This window comes from Sarcophilus harrisii, chromosome 1 (genome assembly GCF_902635505.1).
Source record: "Sarcophilus harrisii chromosome 1, mSarHar1.11, whole genome shotgun sequence".
NCBI classification, from domain to species: domain Eukaryota; kingdom Metazoa; phylum Chordata; class Mammalia; order Dasyuromorphia; family Dasyuridae; genus Sarcophilus; species Sarcophilus harrisii.
In genome coordinates, this window is record NC_045426.1 from 701,453,863 (window position 1) to 701,477,346 (window position 23,484).

Genomic DNA, 23,484 nt, shown 5'->3' on the forward strand with positions numbered 1-23,484 from the left:
TCTGCGGAGGCCCTGGATTCCAGTCTACTTCTGATGCGACCCATGGGATCTTGGGAGAATTATATGTGAAAACTGCCCTTGTCTAAGATCATAGAGCTAGTAAGTGGCCTACTAGAACTTGAACCCAAGGTACAGGGGCAGAGATTTGGCCCTGGAGGTTGTCAAGGCAACCGGAGCCACATGCCAGGAACTGTGTTAAGCACTAGGGGCAGATAAGATGATCCCTCTCTCCTTCCAAAAAGATCCCCAACAAAAACACAATCTAAGTGGGGGACATTCGAGCTGAAATCCTCCTGTCTTAGACCCAGTGCTCTAGCCACTATATTTTTATTAGGATTTGGCCAAGGTGATATTGTCCCTCCTTCCCTCTCTTCTTCCTTCCTCCCTCTTTTCCTTCCCTCTTTCCTTCCTTCTCTCCTTCCTTCCTTCCTTTCTTCCTTCTCTTTTTTCCTTCTCTTCTTTCCTTTCTTCCTTCTCTTTTTTCCTTCCTTCTTTCCTTCCTTCCTTCCTTTCCTTCTTCCTTCCTTTCCTCCTTCCTTCCTTCCTTCCTTCTTTCCTTCCTTCCTTCTCTTCTTTCCTTTCTTTTTTTCCCTTCCTTTCTTTCCTTCCTTTCTCTCTCCTTCCCTCCCTCTCTCCATCACTCCCTTTCATACTGGCTGCATGTCTCTGGTCAGTTCACCTGCTGTCTCTGTGCCTCTGATATCTTTCTTAAAACTACAAACTAGAAAAGTACAGGAAAGCTGCTTTCTAACATTTGAGGAGCCATCCTGGGGAGGAGGAATTATATAACTTGGCACCTTGGGCCAGAATCTGGGGCTTAGGCAGAATCTACAAAACTGTGAATCTGGATTTGTATGGTGAGAAAAGCTTCCAACATCCACCAGAGGAACAGTTTGCTGGATTCAGAGTCACCGGACCTGGATTCAAATTCTAGTTCTATCATCTACTGCTTGTGTGACCTTGAATTAAGTCACTTGATGGGAATGCTTTTCAGCTTCCTCATCTGTTGAGGTTCCAAGTGCCCTTCCTGCTGCGAATGGGTGTCAGGAGTCCCTCTTTATTGGAGATGTGTTCACAGAGCCGGGCTGACCACTTGTGTTGTGGAGGAGGTTGGACTCATGTTCACAAAGGTTCCTTCCACCTCCGAGTTCTGTGAGTCACTTCATGTCTCTCCGATGAATCATCTCGAGAAGATGAGAGCTCGGGCTTCCTTCTGAAGGTTTTTCACACGCGTGAATAATGTGTGTGCAGTGAGCGCCGCCAGAGCGAGAATGAGCCTCCGTGTGATCTCGAGTGGGACGGGGTGGGACTCGGAAGGGCTTGGGGGCGGGAGCTACATCTCTGGGAATTCTGGGGCAAGGCACCCAGAGGGATGGTGTGGTTAGTGCTTGGCAGAAAGCTCTTTGGGTTCCAAGATGGGTGACTGTCAAAAAGGCTATATTTATCCAGTCGCACTGAGTAGTGTGGAGGCTGGACACAGCCATCTGCTCTGTGGATCCCTCCCCTGCTGGGTAACATGACAGCCCTCTGCTTGGGAAGTCAGCTGGGAGGAAGATCCAGAGAGGAAGCTAGCTGTCTGCCATTGCTTGCCCTTGGCAAAAAGGCAAAGTCGGAACTTTCTTTTTTTTGCCGGAGGCAATTGGGATTAAGTGACTTGCCCAGGGTCACATAGCTAGGAAGTATTAAGTGTCTGAGGCCGGATTTGAATACAGGTCCTCCTGACTTCAAGGCTGGTGCTCTACCCATCTAGCTGCTCCCAGAACTTTCTTTAGTCCTTCCTCATGCTACCCTTTTTTCTAGTTCTCTCCCCTTCCTTGACCTCAGAGGTCTAGGCTTGGGTCCTCACAGCCAGTTGTCATAGAAACCCAAGAATTTAGAGTTAGGAGGAAAGGGGAATCTCAGAGATCGTCCAAAGGCTTTTTAACTGGAGGCCTATGAACTTATTTTTTTAATTTAATAATGATTATTTTTTAAATTTTTTATTTTAAGTTCTTTCCCTCTCATCCCTCCTCTACTCCTTATGAAAGCAATAAATATGATTCCCGTCACACATATCTAATCATCAACCTATGGATTGCTATATTTCAGCTTATTTGCTTCCTCCATAATCCTGCCCCTTATATTCTATGCATTTAACAGCATTGTTCTAAGCAACTTCACCCAGACTGCCAAAGAGATCCATGAAGATGAAGATGAAGAGTGTCAGGTCCAATCTCCCCTCTCACTTTCCAGATTTTAGGCTCAGAGGTCTAATGTTGGAAGGGACCTCACAAGCCATCTGGCCCAAACTCCCATTTTACAGATGAAGAAACTGAGGACTAGGGTTTCAGAGCTGAAAGCAGAGGCCCTCTGCTCTCCTTCATATTACAGAGGAGGAGACTGAGGGCCAAGGAGGGAAAGCAACTTGTTCAAAGTCACATAAGTAGTGAGGAGCAGAGCTGAGATTTGAAGCTGGATTTTTTTTTTTATTCCAAATAAGTGGTCATATGACCCTACTTTTTTTGCTAGGTTTTCATCCAAACTAAGGAGTAAACCTCCCAGAGCATTTGCATTTCAACCTAGAAGTCCAGGGTCTTCAGATCCCGATGGCTGAGTCCATCATGGCAGGACTCTGGGTCCTGTGACAGATTGGGGTGGAAGAGATGTGGTTTTTGGACAGAGGCCATACTCGGTGCCTGTTAAATCCTATTATAATTCAGTTTCAAGCTGGGGCCACTGATGTGGAGGACGGAAAAGGAGGAAAGCTTTCCCAGTTGATTTGGATGGTGACTCTGTGTCCAGCCTTCTCACCCCCTTGTCCCTTCCCTGGGTGAGAGACACGACCAGGGATGACCTTGAAGCACTCGACCTGCCAATAAACCCGCTTCTATAGTGACGAGGGAGGAAATCATGGTCCTTCAGAGGAATCTGGTCCCAGAGAAAGTACATGATTTGTACAATGTCCCCCAGCTGGGCTAGTGGCCGAGAGGCAGACAGTTTAATGGGGAACACAATAATGGCATCCTTAACCATCTCTATTCCTCAGTTTCTCTAGAGTCCTTCAAGGACCAGCTAAGGGTCAACACTCACATTTGACAGAGTCCTTTCTGCTCTCCCTTCCCCTCTCCCACCAACTGTTAATATTGCTTTATTTTTACCATGTCTATACATTTAATTTATCTGTGTACATGTTTTCACTTCCCAATAATCTGTAAGATCTGGAAGAATAGGACCTGTGTCCATCTTTCTCATCCCATTCCCTGTCCTTTCCCCAAAATCTATTTCCTATTCAGGAGGATAGAATTGGGAGTTGGTTAGGGTTAGAGTCGGGTTAGCACACAAAGCACCAGTTTATGTAGAGTAGGGTTTTCTTTCCAAGCCTGAGGTTTTTTTTCCTGGTGCATGTCTTCACTCAGGTAGGAAGAGTAATGTGGTTTAATTCCAAAGGACTCCCTTTCAATTGTTGCTGGGAAGGAATAAGTCAGTGAATTTATTAAAAACCTACTGTGTGCCCCAAAGTAGAGGAATAGTTGGTGAATTTATTAAATGCCTACTGTGTGTCCCAAAGTAGAGGAATAGTCAGTGAATTTATTAAATACCTACTGTGTACCCTGAAGTAGAGGAATAGTTGGTCAATTTATTAAATATCTGCTATGAATCCTGAAGGAGAAGAATAGTTGGTTATTTTTAAAATATGCCCCAAAGTAGAGGAATAGTCAATTAATTTATTAAGTCTCTACTATGTGTCATGAAGTAGAAGAATAGTCGGTCAATTTATTAAATACCTACTATGTATCCTGAAGTAGAGGAATAGTCGGTTATTTTTAAAATATGCCCTGAAACAGAAAAATAGTCAATTTAAAAAATACCTACTGTGTGTTCTGAAGTAGAGGAATGGTCAGCGAATTTATTAAATACTTACTATGTGTCTTGAAATAGAGGAATAGTTGGTCATTTTTAAAATATGCCCTGAAGTAGAGGAATAATTAGTCAATTTATTCAGTATCTACTCTGAAGAAGAGGAATAGTCAGTCAATTTATTATCTACTCTGAAGTAGAGGAATTGTTGGTCAATTTATTAAATATCTACTATATTTCCTGAAGTAGAAGAATAGTCACTTAATTTATTAAGTAGAATTTATGAAGTAGAGGAATAGTGAATTTGTTAAGTACCTATTATGTGCCTTGAAGTAAAGGAATAGTCAATCAATTTATTACATACCTACTGTGTGCCCTGAAGTGGCTTATGGTTTCCTAGTAAGTAAAAGATAGAGCCAATTAGTCAATAAGTCAAAAATATTTATTAAATGTCCAGTAAATGCCATGCTACTTACTACTTACAGTGATCCTGGATTAGTCATTTCATCGTCTTTGCCTCAGTTTCCTCATCTATAAAATGAGCTGGAGAAGGAAATGACCAAACACTCCAGTATCTCTGCCAAGAAAATGGGAGAGAGAGCTCCCATTTATATAATGCTTTAAAGTTTGCAACATAGGTTATCTTATATTAATTTATTTTGATCACTACATCTTTGTGAGCTTAATAATAACAACAACAATTAACATTTACATAAGGCCAGGCAAATTACAATTATTAGTTCACTTAATCCTCACCACAACCAAGGAAGAAAGGGTTGTTATTATCTCCATTACAGATGAGGAAACTGAGGCAGACGGGTTAAAGAGGCAAACAAAGTGAAGTGATTTGCTTAAGGTCACATAGCCGGTATGTATCTGAGGCTGGATTTGACCTCAGACCTTCCTGACATCGGCCAGGAAGCCCCCAGTCTATCCATTGTGTCACTAGGTGCCTCATTCTTATCCCCATCTTCCAGATGAGGGAAAAAAAGTTATTTTCCCCGAGGAAGTGTCTGAGCAGAATACAAATGTGTCTGATTTAAAAGCCTTCTGCCATGAATGGTTCCTAAGAAAGAATGATGAAGGATCCTTGAGGCTGTTTTTATGACAATTCTCCCAGTTGGGTTTCTTCCTGTATTTGCTGATTCCAAGAATCTATTTCTTTCATTTTCCAGGAAGCTCTAGTAGCAATGGTTTCCTGGGCTGATATGACTCAGGGACCTTAGTGATAATTTGGTCTTACAGTGGGGGAAACTGAGGCTCAGAGAGGGAAAGTGGCTCATCAGAATCACATAACTACAACAGAAATTGAACTGAAGTCTCCTGCTCCCCGATCTGACCTGTTTGGGCCTCTTGCACAAAGTCAGTCTCAGATCCTTCCTAACCCACCCACATCCCTGTGTTTTGAGGAAGCCTCTCTGCTGCTTCAGACTCACCTGATCCCTGGATTAATCATCCTTTTTTAATTTCCTCTCCCGACCTGGGGGTGGCCAGTCTTTCATTAACTTCGGGAGAGTGGGGCTCCAGAGACTGGGAGGGGGTAGAGAGGCTTAATGTGCGCCGGACCTTCCACCACCTCCCCACACTGGAGGGGGGGGCAGATGTGTAAGACAGACTGGGCCAAGCCAGTTCAGTTCATTAAATATTAATTGAATAAAAGCAATAATAATAATAATAATAGCTGACATTTATACAACACTCAGGGTGACAGTGTGGTTTATTTTAAGTTATCTCATTTGACTTTTAAAGAAACCTAGGGAGCTGAGTTCTAGGGCTGTTATTATTTCCATTTTACATTTAAGAGAACTAAAACACAGGAAGAGACAAAGTCAGAACACAGAGACAGAGAAAAAGACAGGATAGAGAGACAGAAAGCCAAAGAGCAAAGAGATAGAGACAGAGAAAAAGATAGAAGAGAGAGACAGAGAGATAAAGACAGAGCACAGAGACAGAGAAAAAGACAGGAGAGAGAGACAGAGCCAAAGAGCAAAGAGACAAAGACAGAGCATAGAGACAGAGAAAAACACAGGCAAGAGAGACAGAGAGATAAAGAGCAGAGAGACAAAGACAGAGCCCAGAGACAGAGAAAAATACAGGTGAGAGAGACAGAGACAAAGACAGAGCCCAGAGACAGAGAAGAATACAGGCTAGAGAGACAGAGAGACAAAGACAGAGCACAGAGACAGAGAAAAATACAGGATGTAGAGAGACAGAAAGCCAAAGAGCAAAGAGACAAAGACAGAACATAGAGACAGAGACAGAGAAACAGAGAACCAGAGCTGGAGAGACAAAGGTAGAGCAGAAAGACAGAGAAAAAACAGAATAGAGAGACAGAGCCAGAGCCGACAGAGCAGAGAGTCAGAGAGAGATAAAAAGACAGAATAGAGGCACAAAGGGCAGAGAACTAGAGAATCAGAGCTAAAGAGATACAGATAGAGCAGAGAGAGGCAGAGACAGAGAGACAAAGACAGAGCACGGTGACAGGAAAAAAAAGACAAGATAAGAGACAGAGAACCAGAGCCAGAGAGACAAAGATGGAACAGAGAGACAAAAACAAGAGAAATAAGCATAGAGACAGACAGACAGACAGAGCAAAGCAAGGAGACGGAGCCAAGGAAGCCAGGAGTTGGAAACAGGAGGGAGTTTCAAGCATGGATGACAGCCAGAGAAGATGTGTAGAACCAAGAGATGGAGTCTTGTTTATAGAGGAGCCAGTGTCACTGGACTGGGGAGTACATGTAGTATGTAAGAAGCTAGAAAAGGTAGGAAGGACTAGATTATGAGGTGCTTTGAATGACAGAATTTTGTCCTGCCAGCAATTGTCCTGTCCAGTATTTGTTCCTGCAAGCAATAGGGATCCCTTGAAGTTGATTGAGTGGGTAGGGAGTGACATGGTCAGATCTGAGCTTTAGGAAAATCACTTTGGTGATTGAAAGAGGAACTGGAGTAGGGAGAGACTGGAGACTGTTCTGGTTCCCCTGCACCTCATGCCTTAGTTTGGCTCAAAATCTTGTTCTTTCCTTTCTGTAGAGACCATTTCCCTCCTCTGACCAGCAGTGGTTCACATCTTAAGGTTCTGACCTCCCTCAAAGGGAATTAAATGCATTCAGACAATAATGGAGGTGAGGGCAAGATTTGCAGGTGGAGCTGCTCAATAGGCTTTCTGATTCTCTGCTCTCTGTCTCACTGTTCACTCTTTTCTCTTTCCTCTCTCTCTTTCTCTGTGTTTGTGTGCTTTTGTTTCCTCTTTTGGTTCTCTCTTCAGTCCATCCCCCACCCACTCTGCCATCGTCATCTGGGTGCTTTGTAGGGCTGGAAGGAGATGATTCATTTATCCAATGGGGAGGGAGGCTGGAGAGGGAAGGAAAGGGAAGCAGTTTGAAGCAGGTAGAGAGAACCTTCTCTGGAGAGCCCAGAGAGAGCCTGAAAGCTTACCAATGAGACAATTAGGGCCTGAGACAGGAAGGGACCAGGGGTAACTCCTCAGTTGCTAGCTCTGGAGTCTTGCAAGGATCGACAAGTTAGTATTCCAGGCAGGAACCTGTCTTCTGAAGTGGAGAGATGAGGTCCTTAACAGAGCTGGCTCCCAGAAATTCATTTCCAGGACACGGAGGGGAGGGTGCTGGGGGAGGGAGGTGGCTGTGTCTCTGGGAGTCATTAATCACAAGGCTATCCTGACCTCCCTATCTCTAGAGACAACCACAGCTTGGGGAAAAGCAATGGAAAGGCAACAGAGGAGAGGTTGGGCTAAATGAGGGCAGACTTGGCTCAAAAACATGGATTAAGGGCCTCGATGTAAATCCTGCCTCTGACATTAGGCTCAGAGCTCCGGTCAGAATCTAGTCCAATCCTTTTGGTTTATGAGACACAAAACAGCAAAATTACTTGCCCACAGTGATAGAACCACAGATGTAAAACTGGAAAGGATCTCAGAAACCATGTAGTCCAACCCCTTCATTTTATAGATGGGGAAACTGAGGACCAAAGAGCTGAAGGGACTTGCCCAAAGTCAATGAAGCAGAGATGTTACCTAGAAGAGACCTCAGGGACAATTAAGTTCAACCTTCTCATTTTACTCTTGTTCAGAGTCACAGACTTAAAAAGGATCCTTTTTTAGTCAGGTTCTTAGACTCACAGAGTTAGAAGGGACCTCAAACGACTTGTATTCTAGTGGGAAGATACAACATGTTCACCAGTAAGTATGATTAAGAGTGAAAATGTCAAAGGAGAGACTGGACAGAATGTCCTAGGAATATCAGAAGGGGGAGTGAAATACTGGCAACCGGGGTCGGGGGAGGAATGTGTGGAAAGGTGATAGCATTCTCCCCATTTTCCACATGAGGAAACTCAGAAAACTCTAAAAGGCAGAATAACTCCCAGGCTTACACAGCTAATGAGTGGCAATGGCAGGATGGGGACCCCAGACTCCTGACTCCAAATCCAGACCTGTATCTACCACACTGTGGCAGGAAGATAAAGAATCTCTAAAGTAAAGATGAAGAAATCTTATATTTCTGGCATGGGGTACAGCTTGTGCAAATGCATGGAGGTGGGAGAATTAATGTACATGGAGGCAATAGCTAACTCTTCTCAGGCATGATAAATAGTAGCCTAGGTTTTATTTTTTGTGGAGTTATTTTTTTATGGAGTTATTCCATATTTACTCCATATTTATTTATGGAGTTATTCCAATGCTCCATGCCAATGAAGCAAAAACTCTGGAGACTCTGGAGTAAGAGGAACTGGGTTTAAATCTCAGCACTGATCATTTCTAGGTGACTTTGAATAAATGACAGTCTCCTAGATCTTAATTTCTGTATCTTTAAGATGGACTAAATGACTTCTAAAAGGAGTTCTAAAATGATCTATCTAAACTGACCAAATTTAACAGAGTAGGACTTTAAAATATATGATATAATACATATTGTAGTTTATATGATATTTTATTTTATATTTTATGTTATATATTATACCATGTTTTTATTTATTACAATATAAATATGTTTAACATATATTAACATTATATATATATATATATATATATTTTTTTTTTTTTTTAAAAATCCTACTCTGTTAAATTTGGTCAGTTGACTTACCTAGGAACTTAGGATATTTAACCCAGACAAGAGAAGACTTCAAGAGGATATAGTAGCCATCTTTAAAAATTTGATGGATGTCTCATTCAAGAGGGATTAGCTTTGTTCTGCTTAGTTCTAGAGGGAAGAGCTGGGATCTGCAGAGAGATAGATTTATACAATATTGGGAAATTTTTTGGGAACAATTTAAAGCTATCCAAAAGTGGAATGTACTGCCTCGGGAGAAGGTTAGTTTGGCTTGGTGGGAGGTCTGTAAGTAAATCATAAATAATCATTAGCTTGAGTTGGAATACTGCCTTAGACACTCCCTAGTTGCATGATCCCTGGCAAGCCATGTGACGGTTCTGTGCCTCAGTTTCCTCATCTGTAAAATGAGGAAATTGGAGTTAGTGGTTCCTTCAAGTTCTAAATCTCTGACTTGATGAGGGTGTTTTCTCTTCAAGAATAAGATGAATTAGATGAGCTTCGATGTCCCTGCCAAATCCGAACTGGTCCCATCTTACCTATTTAATGCCAACTCCCATTGCTCTCCAACACTGCCCAACTGATCCAGTCAGGGTCATTCTCTCTCTGGTCCTTAAACTTGGTCCTCTTGCTTCTTGTTTCTACTTATGCAGTTTCTCATATTTCTTACCACCTGTTTCTTCTTCCTTTCCTGGGACTACCTCATTTTATCACTTTATGGTGCTCTTAATTTCATGGACCCACAGGCCAGAGATATGGGAGCAGGACCCTTCCCAGGTTACTGTCCAGCAACATCTGGGTCTGGTTGGTACCTTGAGTATGGGGACAACTCTGAATCTCTGAACCATCAGGGAGCAGGAAAACCTATCGCTAAGCGTGTGATGCTCAGCCATTCTTTGCTTCTTTGGGTCTATGTAGTGTGCTTTCTAGAGCCCCCAAGTAGGAGTGCCAAAATGTCCTGTGCTTTCTAGAGTCCCCACACTGAGGTGTCAAAATATACCATCTGAGCTAGCTCTCTGGAGGATCTTGGGACCAGCCCAGTCCTTGGTCTTAGTGGAGGAGTGATAAAGCAGGGACCCACATGGATGGTCAAAGATGGAGTCCCTTTATTTCAAGTCCTCTCAGCCCCTAAAAACCTTAGTACCATTACATCATCACAGCACACTGAGCATGTGCTAACTATAGTACCGTTACATCACTACAGCACACTGAGCAAGTATTAACTACAGTACCATTACATCACCACAGCACAGTGTGCTTGTGCTAACTATAAGCACCTTGCTATTAACATATAAATGCCTCTTTTATGTAAGTATCCCTGTTTCAAGTAGAACACAGATGGTCACCCCCCCCCCCCCCCCCCGCCACTTCTCAGGAAGGGTGAGACGCCCCAAGAGGGTGATGAGAGCTGAACTAGACATTGTCAGCAGGTTCCCTCTGGGCTGAAAGGTTTTATACCTCACTGAGAGTTCCCTCACTATCTGTGGCTCTCTACAGATCAATTTTCCCCATTCCCCCAATCTTAGCTATAGGCTGGAGGCTGGATAAAATTGTCTCCTTGAGAACTTATCTAGACTGCTTTGGCTGTGGACACTCTTCTCTCTGTCATCATCAAAACTCATAGATCTAGAGTTGGAGGCCATTGAATCAAAGCCCTCTTCTTTTTAAAATTTATTTCTTTTTAATACACATTGCTTTATGAATTATGTTGGGAGAGAAAAATCAGAGCAAAAGGGAAAAACCATGGGAGAGTTTAAAAAAAAAAAACAGAAAAAAGAAGCGAACAAAGCATGTGTCGATTCACATTCAGTCTCCTTAGTTCTTTTTCTGGGTACAGATGGCATTTTTCTGTCCTGAGTCAATTAGGATTGCTTTGGATCACTGAACTACTGAGAAGAACCAAGTCTTTCATAGTTGGTCATCGCATATTCTTGCTGTTATTGTATACAACATATTCCTGGTTCTGCTTGTTTCACTCAGCATCAGTTCATATAAATCTTTCCAGATCTTTCTTTAATAGCTTGTTTATCATTTTTAATAGGACAATAATATTCCATTACCTTCATACACCACAACTTGTTCAGCCATTTCCCAGTTGATGGGTATCTACTCCTTTTCCAATTCTCAGCCATCACAAAAAGAGCTGTTGCATTTTTGCACATGTGGGTCCTTTTCTCTCCTTTTATGATTTCTTTGGGATATAGACCCAGATGCTGGGTCAAAGGGTATACACAGTTTTATAGCCCTTTGGGCTATAAAAGGATATCAGGGTTGGAAGAGACTTCAGGGGCTCATCTAGTCTAAACTATAAAGAAAAATCCCCTCTACGACATGTATCCCAAGGGGACATTCAGACTTTGTTTGGAATTATCCAGGAAGAGGCAAAGGGTAGCCTTTCTAGGCCACCCAAATCCAGGCACCATACTGCCTCTTCCTTTCTCTGAGTTTGTCCCTCTGTGAACCAGCTGGGACTTCTGGCTGTAGCCTTTCCTCTGGGCTGATGTCCAGATAGAGCTCCTCAACCTGGACCTGGAACCAGGCGAGTGCTGAAAGGACAGCTCCCACAGCAGTGCAGTCCCTCCTTTGCTCTCCTTCCCAGCTGGGCAATTTTCAGTTGTCTCTAATTGGCTGTTGCCTCTCAGCTGCCGTATAGACCTCTTGGGGATCAGACCCAGCTTTTTTCTGTGGGTGCAGCTAGGCAGATGATCATCAAATGAGCTGATATTTGTGAGGCATTTTGCAAAAGTTACAGTGCTTATATAAATGTTAACATTCTGTGAGCTCAGCCAGTGAGTAAGTGCAGGCATTAGAACCCAGGAGACATGGTGTTGTTAGCCACTAACAGGCAAGTTCGCCCCCAAATTCAGTAACTTCTGGGTAAATTGAGGGTCTGGATGATTGAGGGTATTTCCCATGGAGCAAGATTAAAAAAAATCGTTCTGTTCTCCCATAACTGACCAGGAGAACAGCCAGATTAGTTCCTCATCCTACTCCTGAGCCTTGTAGAAATCTTACTGTTCCATGAGGTTTTATTCTGCCTGTTTCCTGTCTCCCTTCCTCCCTCCTCTTTCTTCCATCGCTCCCTCCTGTCTCTGTCATCTAACCCCTCAATACCTCCCATTGAATGACATTCGAAACAATAGGATGGACCGGAGCTTTGTGGGAGGTGGAACTTTGCCATGGAGACAGACTTGTGCTGTCAGAGCTTTCTAAAGGAAGCTTGTGAGTCATTCTTTTCTGTCTGGGTTCAAGTGGGAGAAACGTTTTTCAGTAGCAGGTATCCTTGAGCTGATGAGACCTTGGCACCTGGCTGGACTGACCCAAAGGATCTCATGACCAGCAGACCGGGCAGGTGGGACACTTGGGTTCGCTTTTTGGTAATAATTCCAATGTTTTGGCTGTGCCTCAGTTTCCCCCATCTTTATAACAAGTAAATCCACTAACCTGGCCAGGTTGTTTATTATAGGCAACGCAATATCATTTTAATAACAGAGCTTATAAAGCAACTTTCATCAGCCTCTTCACTGTCTTGGGAGAGGAAGGATGGGAATGTTTGCCATTTTACAGATGGTATAGGGTGGTGAGGGGGTGGAGGTTCAGAGTGAATCATTCAAGGTTATACAGCAATGAATGAGCAATGAGCAGAATGTGGGTCCAGAAATTCAGCTGTGTGTCCTGGCTGTGACCCAAAGGGGGCAGAGCTCCCAAACCCAAACTTTTTTGAGCAAAGAATCATAGTGGAGTTCCAAACAGAGATTGTCAGAAACTGGGAGGGAGCTTAGAACATGAACTGGAAGGGGCCTTAAAAGACAATGTCAAAGCTAAGTGGAACTTTCAAGAGCAGTTAGCTCTTTTGCATATGGGGAAACTGAGTCCCAGAGCTGGGAAGGGATGTATTTGGATTCATTGAGGGGCAGAGTTGAGACTCAGCCAGCTGACTTCTCACAAAATTTCTCTTTGGAGAAATGCTAGAACGTGTCTCCTTGAAGGTCACCATTTTCCTTTGTGGGAACAACAGATGGGGGCCCAGCACAAGTCCATTTCCCAGGGTGGAGGAGGCAGCCAGACAGCCTGTGGAGTAACCTACTTCAGAGCTTTTCCTGAGGGAGGGCAGATGGCTGCCTCTCTGGGATGATTGGCATGGGTGGGGAGAGGGCCAAGGGCTTGTGGGGGGTGAATTGGGGTGGTCCGTAAGTGCCACTGCTCCTGTGAGGGCAGAAGGGAGATGGGAAACAGCTTGTTTGTGGGCCGAGTCTAGCCTATGAGGATGTGATTTGGCGTTGGTCTCCAAGCCTGTCCAACAGAATTGTGGGCTCAGTGTGATTTCCCACAGCCCCCAGCATTAGGCTTTAGGCAGAGGGGAGAACTTATCAATGGAGGCTAGACAGTGAATGGGGTGGGGAATGTATCTGTTAAAACGTCTTTAGGTTCGCCCAGCTCCAACACTGTGTTCTGATTTCCCTCCTGTTTCTGATATCCAGTGTTCTAAGCTCCCTCCCAGCCCTGACATCCCCTGTTCTAAGCTCCCTCCCAGCCCTGACATCCCCTGTTCTAAGCTCCCTCCTAGCCCTGACATCCCCTGTTCTAAGGCCCTTTCTAGCTCTGACATTCCATCTTCTAAATTCTCTTTCTTCTAAAATCTTTCCCTCTAGATTATTCTGTAGCGTTCCAAGCCCAATCTTACCCTCCCCCAGGGGCCTGTGGTTTGACCTCAGTCCTGTTTTGTTCCTCTCAGAGCTCTGTAACCGCCTCCCCTTCCATCCCTCTCACACTCCCCAGCTTCATTCAGGAAGGAGCATCCAGGGCAGGCTGACAGACTACTTCCTGCTGAATTCCCAGTTAATTGGATTACACGTAAACACTGGCCCACACACTCTCTCTCAGGAAGGAGAGGAGAGGGGACTCAGAGAGGAGGCAAGGTCTGGGAGCTTGGCCCCAAGGGGAGCCTGGGCTGGCTGGTGCCCAGAGGCCTCTGGCTTCCTCATGGCTGCTCCCAGCTGTGTGGCTCTGCAGGAGTCCCAAGCTCCCCACCTGCACAGGTGGCCCTTCTGGGGGTATGGGGCTCCTCCTGAAACAGAAAACCCCAGATGGAGACATGATTGTGAACAACACTGAGAACAGGGAAGGAGTCCTGGTGTTTCCTGGTTTGGAAAGGGGTCCGTGTGGGATTGGGAGAGCTGTGCTAATGAAAAAGGGAACAGCCCCACATGGGCAGGGCTTGTGAGTCCTATGTACCAGGATGGACCCAGAGCCTTTTTTATGTCATCCCTGTTTGCCTCAGTTTCCTAGTCTGTAAAAGGAGGATAATAATAGCACCCATATTCTAGAATTATTGTGAGGATCAAATGAGATAATAATTATAGATTTTTTACTTAACACAGTGCCTGGCACACCATAAGCACTATATAAATGTTAGCTAGTAGTAGTAGTAGTGGTGGTAGTAGTAATAGCAGTAGTAATAGTAGAAGTTAGAAATAATGGTAACAGAAGTAGTAGTAATAATAGTAAAAGTTGTAGTACTCATAGTGGTGGTGATAGGAATAGCAGATGTTGTCATGATAGTCATCAGAGTAGTAGAAGTAGTAACTGCAGTAATAGTGTTGGTTGTAGTAGTAAAAGTAGAAGTAATAGTGGTAGTATTTCTAGAAAAAGTAGTACTGATAGAATTAACAGCAGCAGTAGTAATAGTAATGGTAGTGGTGGTGGTGGTAGTAGTAGTAGAAACAGAAAAAGTAGTAATGGTGGTAGTAGTAGTAGTAGAAGAAGAAGTAGTAGTAGTAGTAATAGTAAAAGTTGTAGTATTGATGATGGTGATAGTAGTAGCAGAAATAGTAATGATAGTCATCAGAGTAGTGGAAGTAGTAGTAATAGAATAGTAGCAGTAGTAATAGCAATGGTACTAGTAGCAAAAGAAGAAGAAGTAACAGTGATAGAAATAGTAGCAATAGTACTAGCAGAAGTAATCATAGTGTAGAAATGCTGGTGATGTGGTAGTAGTAGTAGCAATAGTAATAGTAATAGTGGTAGTGATAGTAGTAATAATAGCAATAGACATAGAAGAAGTAGTAGTAGAAATGTCCTGCCAAGCTGGACAGTAGAGTCAGAAAGACGAGTTCAAATTTGACCTTAGACACTAGCGGTGTGACCTTGGGAGGTCATTTAACCTGTTTTGCCTCAGTTTTCTTAATTGTAAAGTGAGAATAATAATAGCACCACCACACAGGGCAGTTGTGAAGATTAAATGAGATCATGTTTGCAAAGTGCTTAAGCCCAATGCCTGGCACATAGTAGGTACTGTAGAAATGTGGCTATTATAATATAATAATAATATAATTATAATATGCTATTATTGTTACTTTGAAGTCTTTATAATCTTGCTCCAGCTGACCCTCCAGGCTTGTTTCACGTTATTCTACTTTACACATAATACATGTTCCAGGCAAAGCAACTTACTTATCGTTCTTCATACACGAGGTGCCATCCACCATCTCCTTTGTACCCACAGGACACCCAGTCACCTTCCTCTCTCTCTCTGCCTCTTAGAATAATTAGATTCCTTCAGATGTCATCTACATGAAATGTATCGTGATATCCCAGATGCGGATGCTTCCCCTCCTGGAAATTATTTTAATTTTCAGGATATGCATTTCTTCCTCCCTCCCCCCCAGCTCAATAGAATGTAAGCTCCTTGAGGGCAGGATCTGTTTCTTTTTTATCTCTTTGTCTGCATTGTCCAGCACTGCGTCTGATAGATTGCAGGAACTTAGTAAAGGCTTGTTGAATGGAGGAATGAATCCTAGTTCATACTAAATGGCCTCCCTGAGCCTCATTTTCTTTTCTTTTCTTTCTTTCTTTTTTTTTTTTTTTTTTTTTTTTGCTGAGGCAGTTGGGGTTAAGTGACTTGCCTAGAGTCATACAGCTAGGAAGTGTTAAGTGTCTAGAATAGATTTGAACTCAGGTCCTCCTGCCTTCAGGGCTGGTGCTCTAACCACTGCGCTACCTAGCTGCCCCTCAAGCCTCATTTTCTTAGCTGTAAAACAAAATAGTTAATTATATTTTTATTCCTATTTCTCAAAGGGTTGCTTTTAAGAAAATGCTTGGGTTTTTTTTTTTAAGAATTATAGAAATGTAGTGATTATTACTACTTTTTAATTAAATTTATTAAATAAATTTATTTTTATTATTCTGGGAAAGGGATGCAAAAAAAACAATTTCTGAATTTTTTAGAAGGTTTCTTATCAGTCGTGTAACTTGGTGTGTGTGTGGGGGAAAGTGTGGGATGTGTGGGTGTGTATCCAGGATCCCTGGCCATTCCTGGAGAGCTAGAGTTTGGGAGATTATTTTTGATGTGAGGTTTGGGGATTTGAGATCTGTCCCTTAAGCTCCTATGGAAATGTCACCAAATGAGATCTGTGATCTATTTCACAGCCCATGGAGGCCTTCATATTTTGTGGGACTCACTCTATCCCACCAAAAATGGACAGGAAGGAGTTGGGCTCTTACTCACCAGAGCACTGAACCCACAGATACCTCCCCCAAAAACGAGGACTGAGTGGGGGGAACAATCCAGTCTTCTGCCATCCTGAGATGATCTGGAGGCAGGTGCAGCAGGGCAGGGGAGGGGAATTTTGCTTGAGTAGCTACTTTACAGTTGCTCAGTTGTAGTTAGGTTATAACCACCTCAAGGTTAATGCACCCGAAAAAGAAGAGAGGTTGGGAGTTTAGCCAGTGTAATCTTAGGCAAGTGAAATTGCTTCCTTGGCTTGAAGTCCAGCGCCCAAATGGCTTATCATAGAGACAGTGGGATGGATCCATCTTCCAACCTTCCAGATCTTGGTCCTACCATTAGTCTAGGTCCCTAAATCTTCCAGATCTTGGTCCCACCATTAGTCTAGGTCCCTTGTATGTGCACGAATGTTTGTGGCAGCCCTCTTTGTAGTGGCTAGAAACTGGAAACTGAGTGGATGCCCATCAGTTGGAGAATGGCTGAATAAATTGTGGTATATGAATATTATGGAATATTATTTTTTCTGTAGAAATGACCAACAGGATGATTTCAGAAAGGCTAGAGAGACTTACACGAACTGATGCTGAAGTGAAATGAGCAGGACCAGGAGATCATTATATCTTAACAACAATACTCTATGATGACCAGTTCTGATGGACCAGGCCATCCCTCAGCAAGAGATCAACCAAATCATTTCCAATGGAGCAGTAATAACTGAACCAGCTACCCAGAAGAAAGAACTCTGGGAGATGACTAAAAACCATTAATTAATTCCCAATCCCCATATTTATGCCCACCTGCATTTTTGATTTCCTTCACAAGCTAATTGTACAATATTTCAGAGTCCGATTCTTTTTGTACAGCAAAATAACACTTTGGTCATGTATACTTATTGTGTATCTAATTTATATTTAAATATATTTAACATCTACTGGTCATCCTGCCATCTGGGGGAGAGGGTGGGAAGTAAGAGGTGAAAAATTGGAATAAGAGGTTTGGCACTTGTCAAAGCTGTAATGTTACCCATACATATAACCTGTAAATAAAAGGCTATTAAATAAAAAAAAAAGTCTAGGTCCCTAAATCTTCCAGATCTTGGTCCCACCATTAGTCTAGGTCCCTAAATCTTCCAGATCTTGGTCCCACCATTAGTCTAGGTCCCTAAATCTTCCAGATCTTGGTCCCACCATTAGTCTGGGTCCCTAAATCTTCCAGATCTTGGTCCCACCATTAGTCTAGGTCCCTAAATCTTTTAGATCTTGGTCCTACCATTAGTCTAGGTCCCTAAATCTTCCAGATCTTGGTCCCACTATTAGTCTAGGTCCCTAAATCTTTTAGATCTTGGTCCCACCATTAATTAGGTCCCTAAATCTTCCAGATCTTGGTCCCACTATTACTCTAAGTTTCTAAAATTCTGGTTTTTCTTTCTTAGAATCCCATGGGGAAAGAGTCTTGGGAAACAATAGTACATGGCAGACAGTCCTAGACTCTAGTCTAGAGTCAGCAGGTCAAGTCTGAAATTCTACCTTACACTCCTATGTGACTCTGGACATAGGACCTTAGAGTTAAAAGAAGATTTAGAGCTCATTCAAGCCTCATTTTACAGATAAGAAAACTGAGGTCCAGAGAAGTGAAGGAACTTGCCCAGTGGGGATCGTCATTCTAAGGGGGAAAAGGAACCTCAGAGGCCATTTAGCCCCAACCTCCCCACATTTTACAGATCAGGGAACTGAGGCCTAGAGATGAGAAGGGAGTGCCAAGAGTCATACTGCTAGTAAATGTCTGAGGTGGAATTTGGACCTAGGTCTCCTTTATCTATCCACTGCTCCATGTCACATGTTCCCATCTGGACTTCAGTCTCACTGTTACTAAGGGACTGCAAGAGGGTTAGAACCCTGGTCCACTGACTAAAATCTCCCCTCTCCCAACTATACTCCAAGTATTGGACCTAGAACCAGGAAGACCTGGATACAAAATCTTGTCTCTGGCACTTACTAGCTGTGTCGGCCTAGATAAGTCACTTCACCTCTGCCTGCTTCAGTTTCCTCATTTGTAGAATAAGATTAATACCTATTATGCCCATCTCACAGATTTGCTATGAGGTTCAAATGAGGTAATCTGAAAGCTTTGCTAACTTTCAAGCTCCAGGTGATTGTCAGTGGCGAGGTGGTTGTTTTTCTATTTGTTGACTTATTCTAATTTCCCAGGAACAAAGGATAACCCATGGGTGAGCATCCTGTTCCCTCTTCCTCCTCCTCTTTTCACAAGACGGCTGGGAGAAACAAAACATTTTTTATTGTCAGCAGAATGTTATAAAGCTTCATCCTGAGTCTTAGAACATCTCCCTGTGGAGGTTTTATTGATTTTCTACCCAATATCTCTTTGAAAGAACCAGGTGGTTCAGTGATCAGGGTACTGATCTTGGAGTCAGAAAGATCCTTTTTGACTTTGTCTGGATAAGTCATTCTGTTTGCCTCAGTTTCCTCAACTGTAAAATGGGGATCATAGTAGCATCTCCCTCTCGGAATTATTGTGAGGAATAACTTTGAAGTCAGGAAGACCTTAGTTTAAATCCAACCTAAGACCCTCATTGACTGTGATGCTGGACAAATCACTGACTGCCTCAGTTTCCTCAGTTGTAAAATGGGAATCATAATAGCGTCTTCTTCTCAGGATTATTATGAGAGTCAAACGAGATATATATAAAGCACTAGTACAATGCCTGGAACATAGTAGACACTTAATAACTGCTTGCTCTTCCCTCTGTTCCCTTTGTCTCATAGGTAAAACAGATCATGGAAGAGGCTGTGACCCGGAAGTTTGTTCATGAAGACAGTAGCCATATCATCTCATTTTGTGGTGAGTCTAGTGACTGCCCTTTAGAGAAAAAGGAGTTCCCTGTTTGGGGTTCATCTTGGCCACTGGAAAATGCTTTATTTTCATTCACTCAAGATTTTGAGATGACAGCTTTGAGCAATGGTGTGATGTCATGGTAACATCTCTTAACTTGGAGAGGGATGATGTATTTGAACCCTAGCTCTTGCCCTTTAGCACTATGGATGGCTGTCTGAGCCATAGTTTTCTTTGTTGTAAAAATGGAATGAAGGTACTTATTTACTCCTGTAGATATTGTAAGGAAAAGGAAAGTTGCCTTCATGTTGTTTCACGTGTTTACCAGTGATTTAAATAAAATCAGAGACGACATACATGATAAATATAGCCAATTTGCGGGTGACACAAAGCTAAGTGGGATGACAGTGGTCAAGTTTTAAAAAGATTTGGACAGATTGGCTTAGGCTGAAGAAGATGAAATGGGATAAAGATCAATGTAAAGTATTACACAGAGATTCAAAAAATCAATTTCACAAGGACAATCAATAACAGCAATAGTGTAGAGGATCAGCTGTAAATGACTTAGTGATTCTAAGCAATAAAAATGATCCAAGACAATTCAAAAGGATTCATGATGAAAAATGCTGTTCACTTCCAGAGAGATAACTGATGAAGTCTGAATATAGATCCAAGCTTATTCTTTTTTACTTTAAATTTATTTATCTATGTTTTCTTTTACAATGTGACTAATATGGAAATATTTTGCATGATTGCACATGTAGAACCTATATTAAATTGCTTCCCATTTCAGGAAGGGGGGAGGGAAAAGAGAGAGGAAAAAAATAGGTATTCAAATTTTTGAAAAAGAAATGTTAAAAATTGTGTTTATGTGCCATTGGGAAAAATATGGTTAAAAATTTATAACAGGTACAGATGGAGAGGAATGGTAAGAAAACTTATCTGGGAAAAAGTCTGGTCTTTTACTGGAAATGATGGGAAAGAGGCAGCTGGTGGCAGTGATTAGAGTATTGGATCTGGAATCAAGAAGACTCAAATTCAAATTTGGCCACACTTCCTTACTATTTGTGCTACAAATCACTTCATCTCAGATATATAATATCTATGCAAACATTTTATACTAACTGCTAACAATTTGAGAGCACAGTGGCTATGTAAGAATGGTCGTGAATGTGAAATCTCACTTCCAGAAAAGTAGTAGTAGTAGTAGTAGTAGTAGTAGTAGTAGTAGTAGTAGTAGAAAGTAGAAGAAGGAAGAGTAAGTAGTAATAGAGTAATAGTAGTAATAGTAGTAAGTAGTAGGGTAGTAGTAGTAGTAGTAGTAGTAAGTAGGAGGAGGAAGAGTAAGTAGTAGTAGAGTAATAGTAGTAGTAGTAGTAATTGTAGTAGGGTGGTAGTAAAAGTAGTAGTAGTAGTAGTAGTAGTAGTAGTAGTAGTAGTAGTAGTAGTAGTAGTAGTATGGACTAGAAAGTCACTAAAGTAACTTCCATCTCTGAGAGACTATGATATTACCAGACCAGCGTGCTTTGCTGTCACTTACAAGACCCTTTTGTCCATTAGAACCTTAAGACAGGACTGACTGGCTCGCCTTCCTCCCCCAGATGTTACCTGGTAAAGGTACCTGATGAATGAGCAGTTAGGCACAATTTAGGATGAGACCCCAGTGGTCCTACCTTGTCCTTATTAAGTGCTGCTGGTAAATTATGACTCTGTGTTAGAACATACATTGAGATGTTTTCATCATTGTTACAGGAGAGGAGTCTGTGGGCCTCTTGCAGGAGACCCCAGGATGGGAACTTGGGGGGGTCAGGGAGGCCAAGAATTTGCTCTCTGCTCTTCCTTTCTAGAGGAATTGAGCTGTTTGGCTGAAGCTGGTGACTCTCGACTTCAAAATCAGCAGAACTCTGATGAGGGGGGGCGGGGAGAAGAGACTTGCAAGGCCCTCCAAGGCTTCCCTGGCCTTCCAGCCAGTCCTTAGCACATAGTGCACTGGAGTGGCTATAGCACTCAGTTTTCTGATGGGAGAAGTCTTGGATCTTAGGCTAAATGGACCCTAGGACCATCTTGTCTCTCTCTAATTTTACACTGACCAACTGGCTGGACAAGTTACCTTTTCTGGTAGCTGTGACCAAGCTGGGCAGTGCCTGACTTCAGAAAGCTAACAAGTCCATTTAGCTTTGAACCTGTGAAGTCCCTGTTCTCAGTCAATTGCCCAGTGAATTTTGCAATTCAATCTGTGTGTGTTTCTCTCTGTTTCTCTCTCTGTCTCTATCTCTTCTCTGCCCTCACTTTCCTTTCCTTCCCTCTCCTTCCTTCCTCTCTTTTTTCTTTTCTCTTCTTTATCTCCTATCTTTCTATCTCTCTCCCTCCTCCCTTCTTTCTCCTTTCTTCTTTCTTTCCTCTTTTTCTTCTCTTTTTCCTTCTCTCTCTTTCTTTTTCTCTCTCTTCTCCTCTGTCTTTTCCATCTCTCTCTCCTCATGTGTCTCTTTTGCTCCCTTTCTGTCTCATGTATATATTATATATATATACACACTCATATGCATCTATAATTATATATATGTATATATATAATATCTATGCAAACAGCCTTCCTGGTTGCTGGTGATTTGAGAGCTGCAGTGTCTGGCTATGGGAGAACGTGACCACTTCTCCATTAGACGTGATGCTTTTCCTAAAAGCAGAAAGGCAGGAGGGAGTCTATCGGCTGCTCTCCCCGGGGCCGACCATTCATCCCTGGCCCTCCTCTATCAGTGGCAGCCTTTTGTAGGCCAGAGCCAAGCAGTGGCTTGTAATGTTCTGTTAGGGGAATAAAGCCGGAGGCCTCTGCCCTCAAATTACCCATCAGTGATCAGCCAGAGGCCCAGGGGCACCAGACATGCTTTATTAATAGGAAGAGCCAAGCAGATGGGCCGTTTCCACTTAACCTGGGCACTGTTTGGTCTGAGCAACTTCATGGCATTTGGTTTTATGGGTTGGGGGTGGGAGGTGTTGGGAGGAGTGAGTAGAAGGAAGGATCTGCTCAGTTGTTAGGAAGGGGGAAAGGGGGTGCTGGGAGTGTGCTCCTTCCCAGAGGGGTCAGAGGCCTTCCTGCCCTTGGGATCTGTCATCTGGATTTAGTAGATCAGTTAGCTGTGTCTCCAGGCCTTTGTACAGCCTGGAATATTTTCTCTCCTGTTTTCTACCTCTTGGCTTCCCTGGATTTCTTCCAGTTAGATGCTGCCTTTCCTGATCCCCTCTTCTTTCTGAGAAATGACCTGGAACTGATTTTGAATAGATTTAATGCTTATTTATCTGAGGACATATTGTTTCTCTCCCCCCCCACCCCCGTAGAGTGTAAGCTTCTCGAGGGCAGAAACTGTTTTGGTTTTTTTTTTCCTGTCTTTTTGTTTTCGTTACCTAGCATGATGTGTTTCACATAGTAGGTACTTAAAATATATTTTGTGGAATATATTTCTGGCAGGCCTCAAAGGCCGTGTTGTCCAGCCTCCGTATTCCACAGACGAGGAAGCAGAGGTCTGGCGAGCTCCATCAGCTCTGTCACTGGGAGGAAGTTTTTCCAAATGTCCATCTTCGGAAGCCCCTTACCCGAGGCTCTGCCCTTTGGGTCCAAACAAAATGAGCCAGTCCCTCCACGACCTTCGGCTATCTGAACTCACTCCCCTGCCCCAGACCTTCTCTGTTCCAGGGTAAATGTGCCCTTCAACTGATGCTCAGAGCTGCATGTCACGGACAAGAGGCCTTCATCACTCTGAGCCTCAGTTTCTCTCTCTGTAAGGGGAGGGGGTCGGGCTAACTGGCCGTCTCTGACCCCATGACCATCTCCCCCACAGCTGCGGTGGAGGCCTGTGTGCTCCATGGCCTGAAGCGTCGGGCCGCTGGCTTCCTGCGGAGCAATAAGATCGCAGCTCTGTTCATGAAGGTGGGTAAGAGCTTCGCCCCCGCCGAGGAGCTCTCCCGGAAGGTCCAAGACCTGGAGCAGCTGATCGAGAACGCGTGAGTGAGAGGAGGGCGGGCCTGGGCAGCCACAGATGGCTCTGGGTGCTCTCCCATCCCTGTGTGTCCCAAGGTCAGACCAGATGGAAGCGAGCATGGGCGGCTTTGGTGGAAGGACTCCTTTCCCCTCTCGGATGCTCCTCACCTCACTGAGCGAGACCGAGGAGGGAAGGACCACAGTGCAGATGGCCTTTTCGTTCATCTAACAGACATGATTAATTAAACATCCACTGGCTT

At 43.3% G+C, this 23,484-nt stretch overlaps 1 protein-coding gene across 4 annotated transcripts in view; it reads left to right on the top strand.

The window, feature by feature from the left end:
* SGSM1 (small G protein signaling modulator 1) overlaps window positions 1-23,484 on the top strand; it is a 96,260-nt gene that overhangs the window by 24,336 nt on the left and 48,440 nt on the right. For all 4 annotated transcript variants that reach the window (XM_031948800.1, XM_031948798.1, XM_031948797.1 and 1 more), the window contains exons 3-4: window positions 19,188-19,263; window positions 23,085-23,247. In XM_031948800.1, the coding sequence (XP_031804660.1) occupies window positions 19,188-19,263; window positions 23,085-23,247 (239 nt within the window). The remainder of the gene's footprint in view (window positions 1-19,187; window positions 19,264-23,084; window positions 23,248-23,484) is intronic.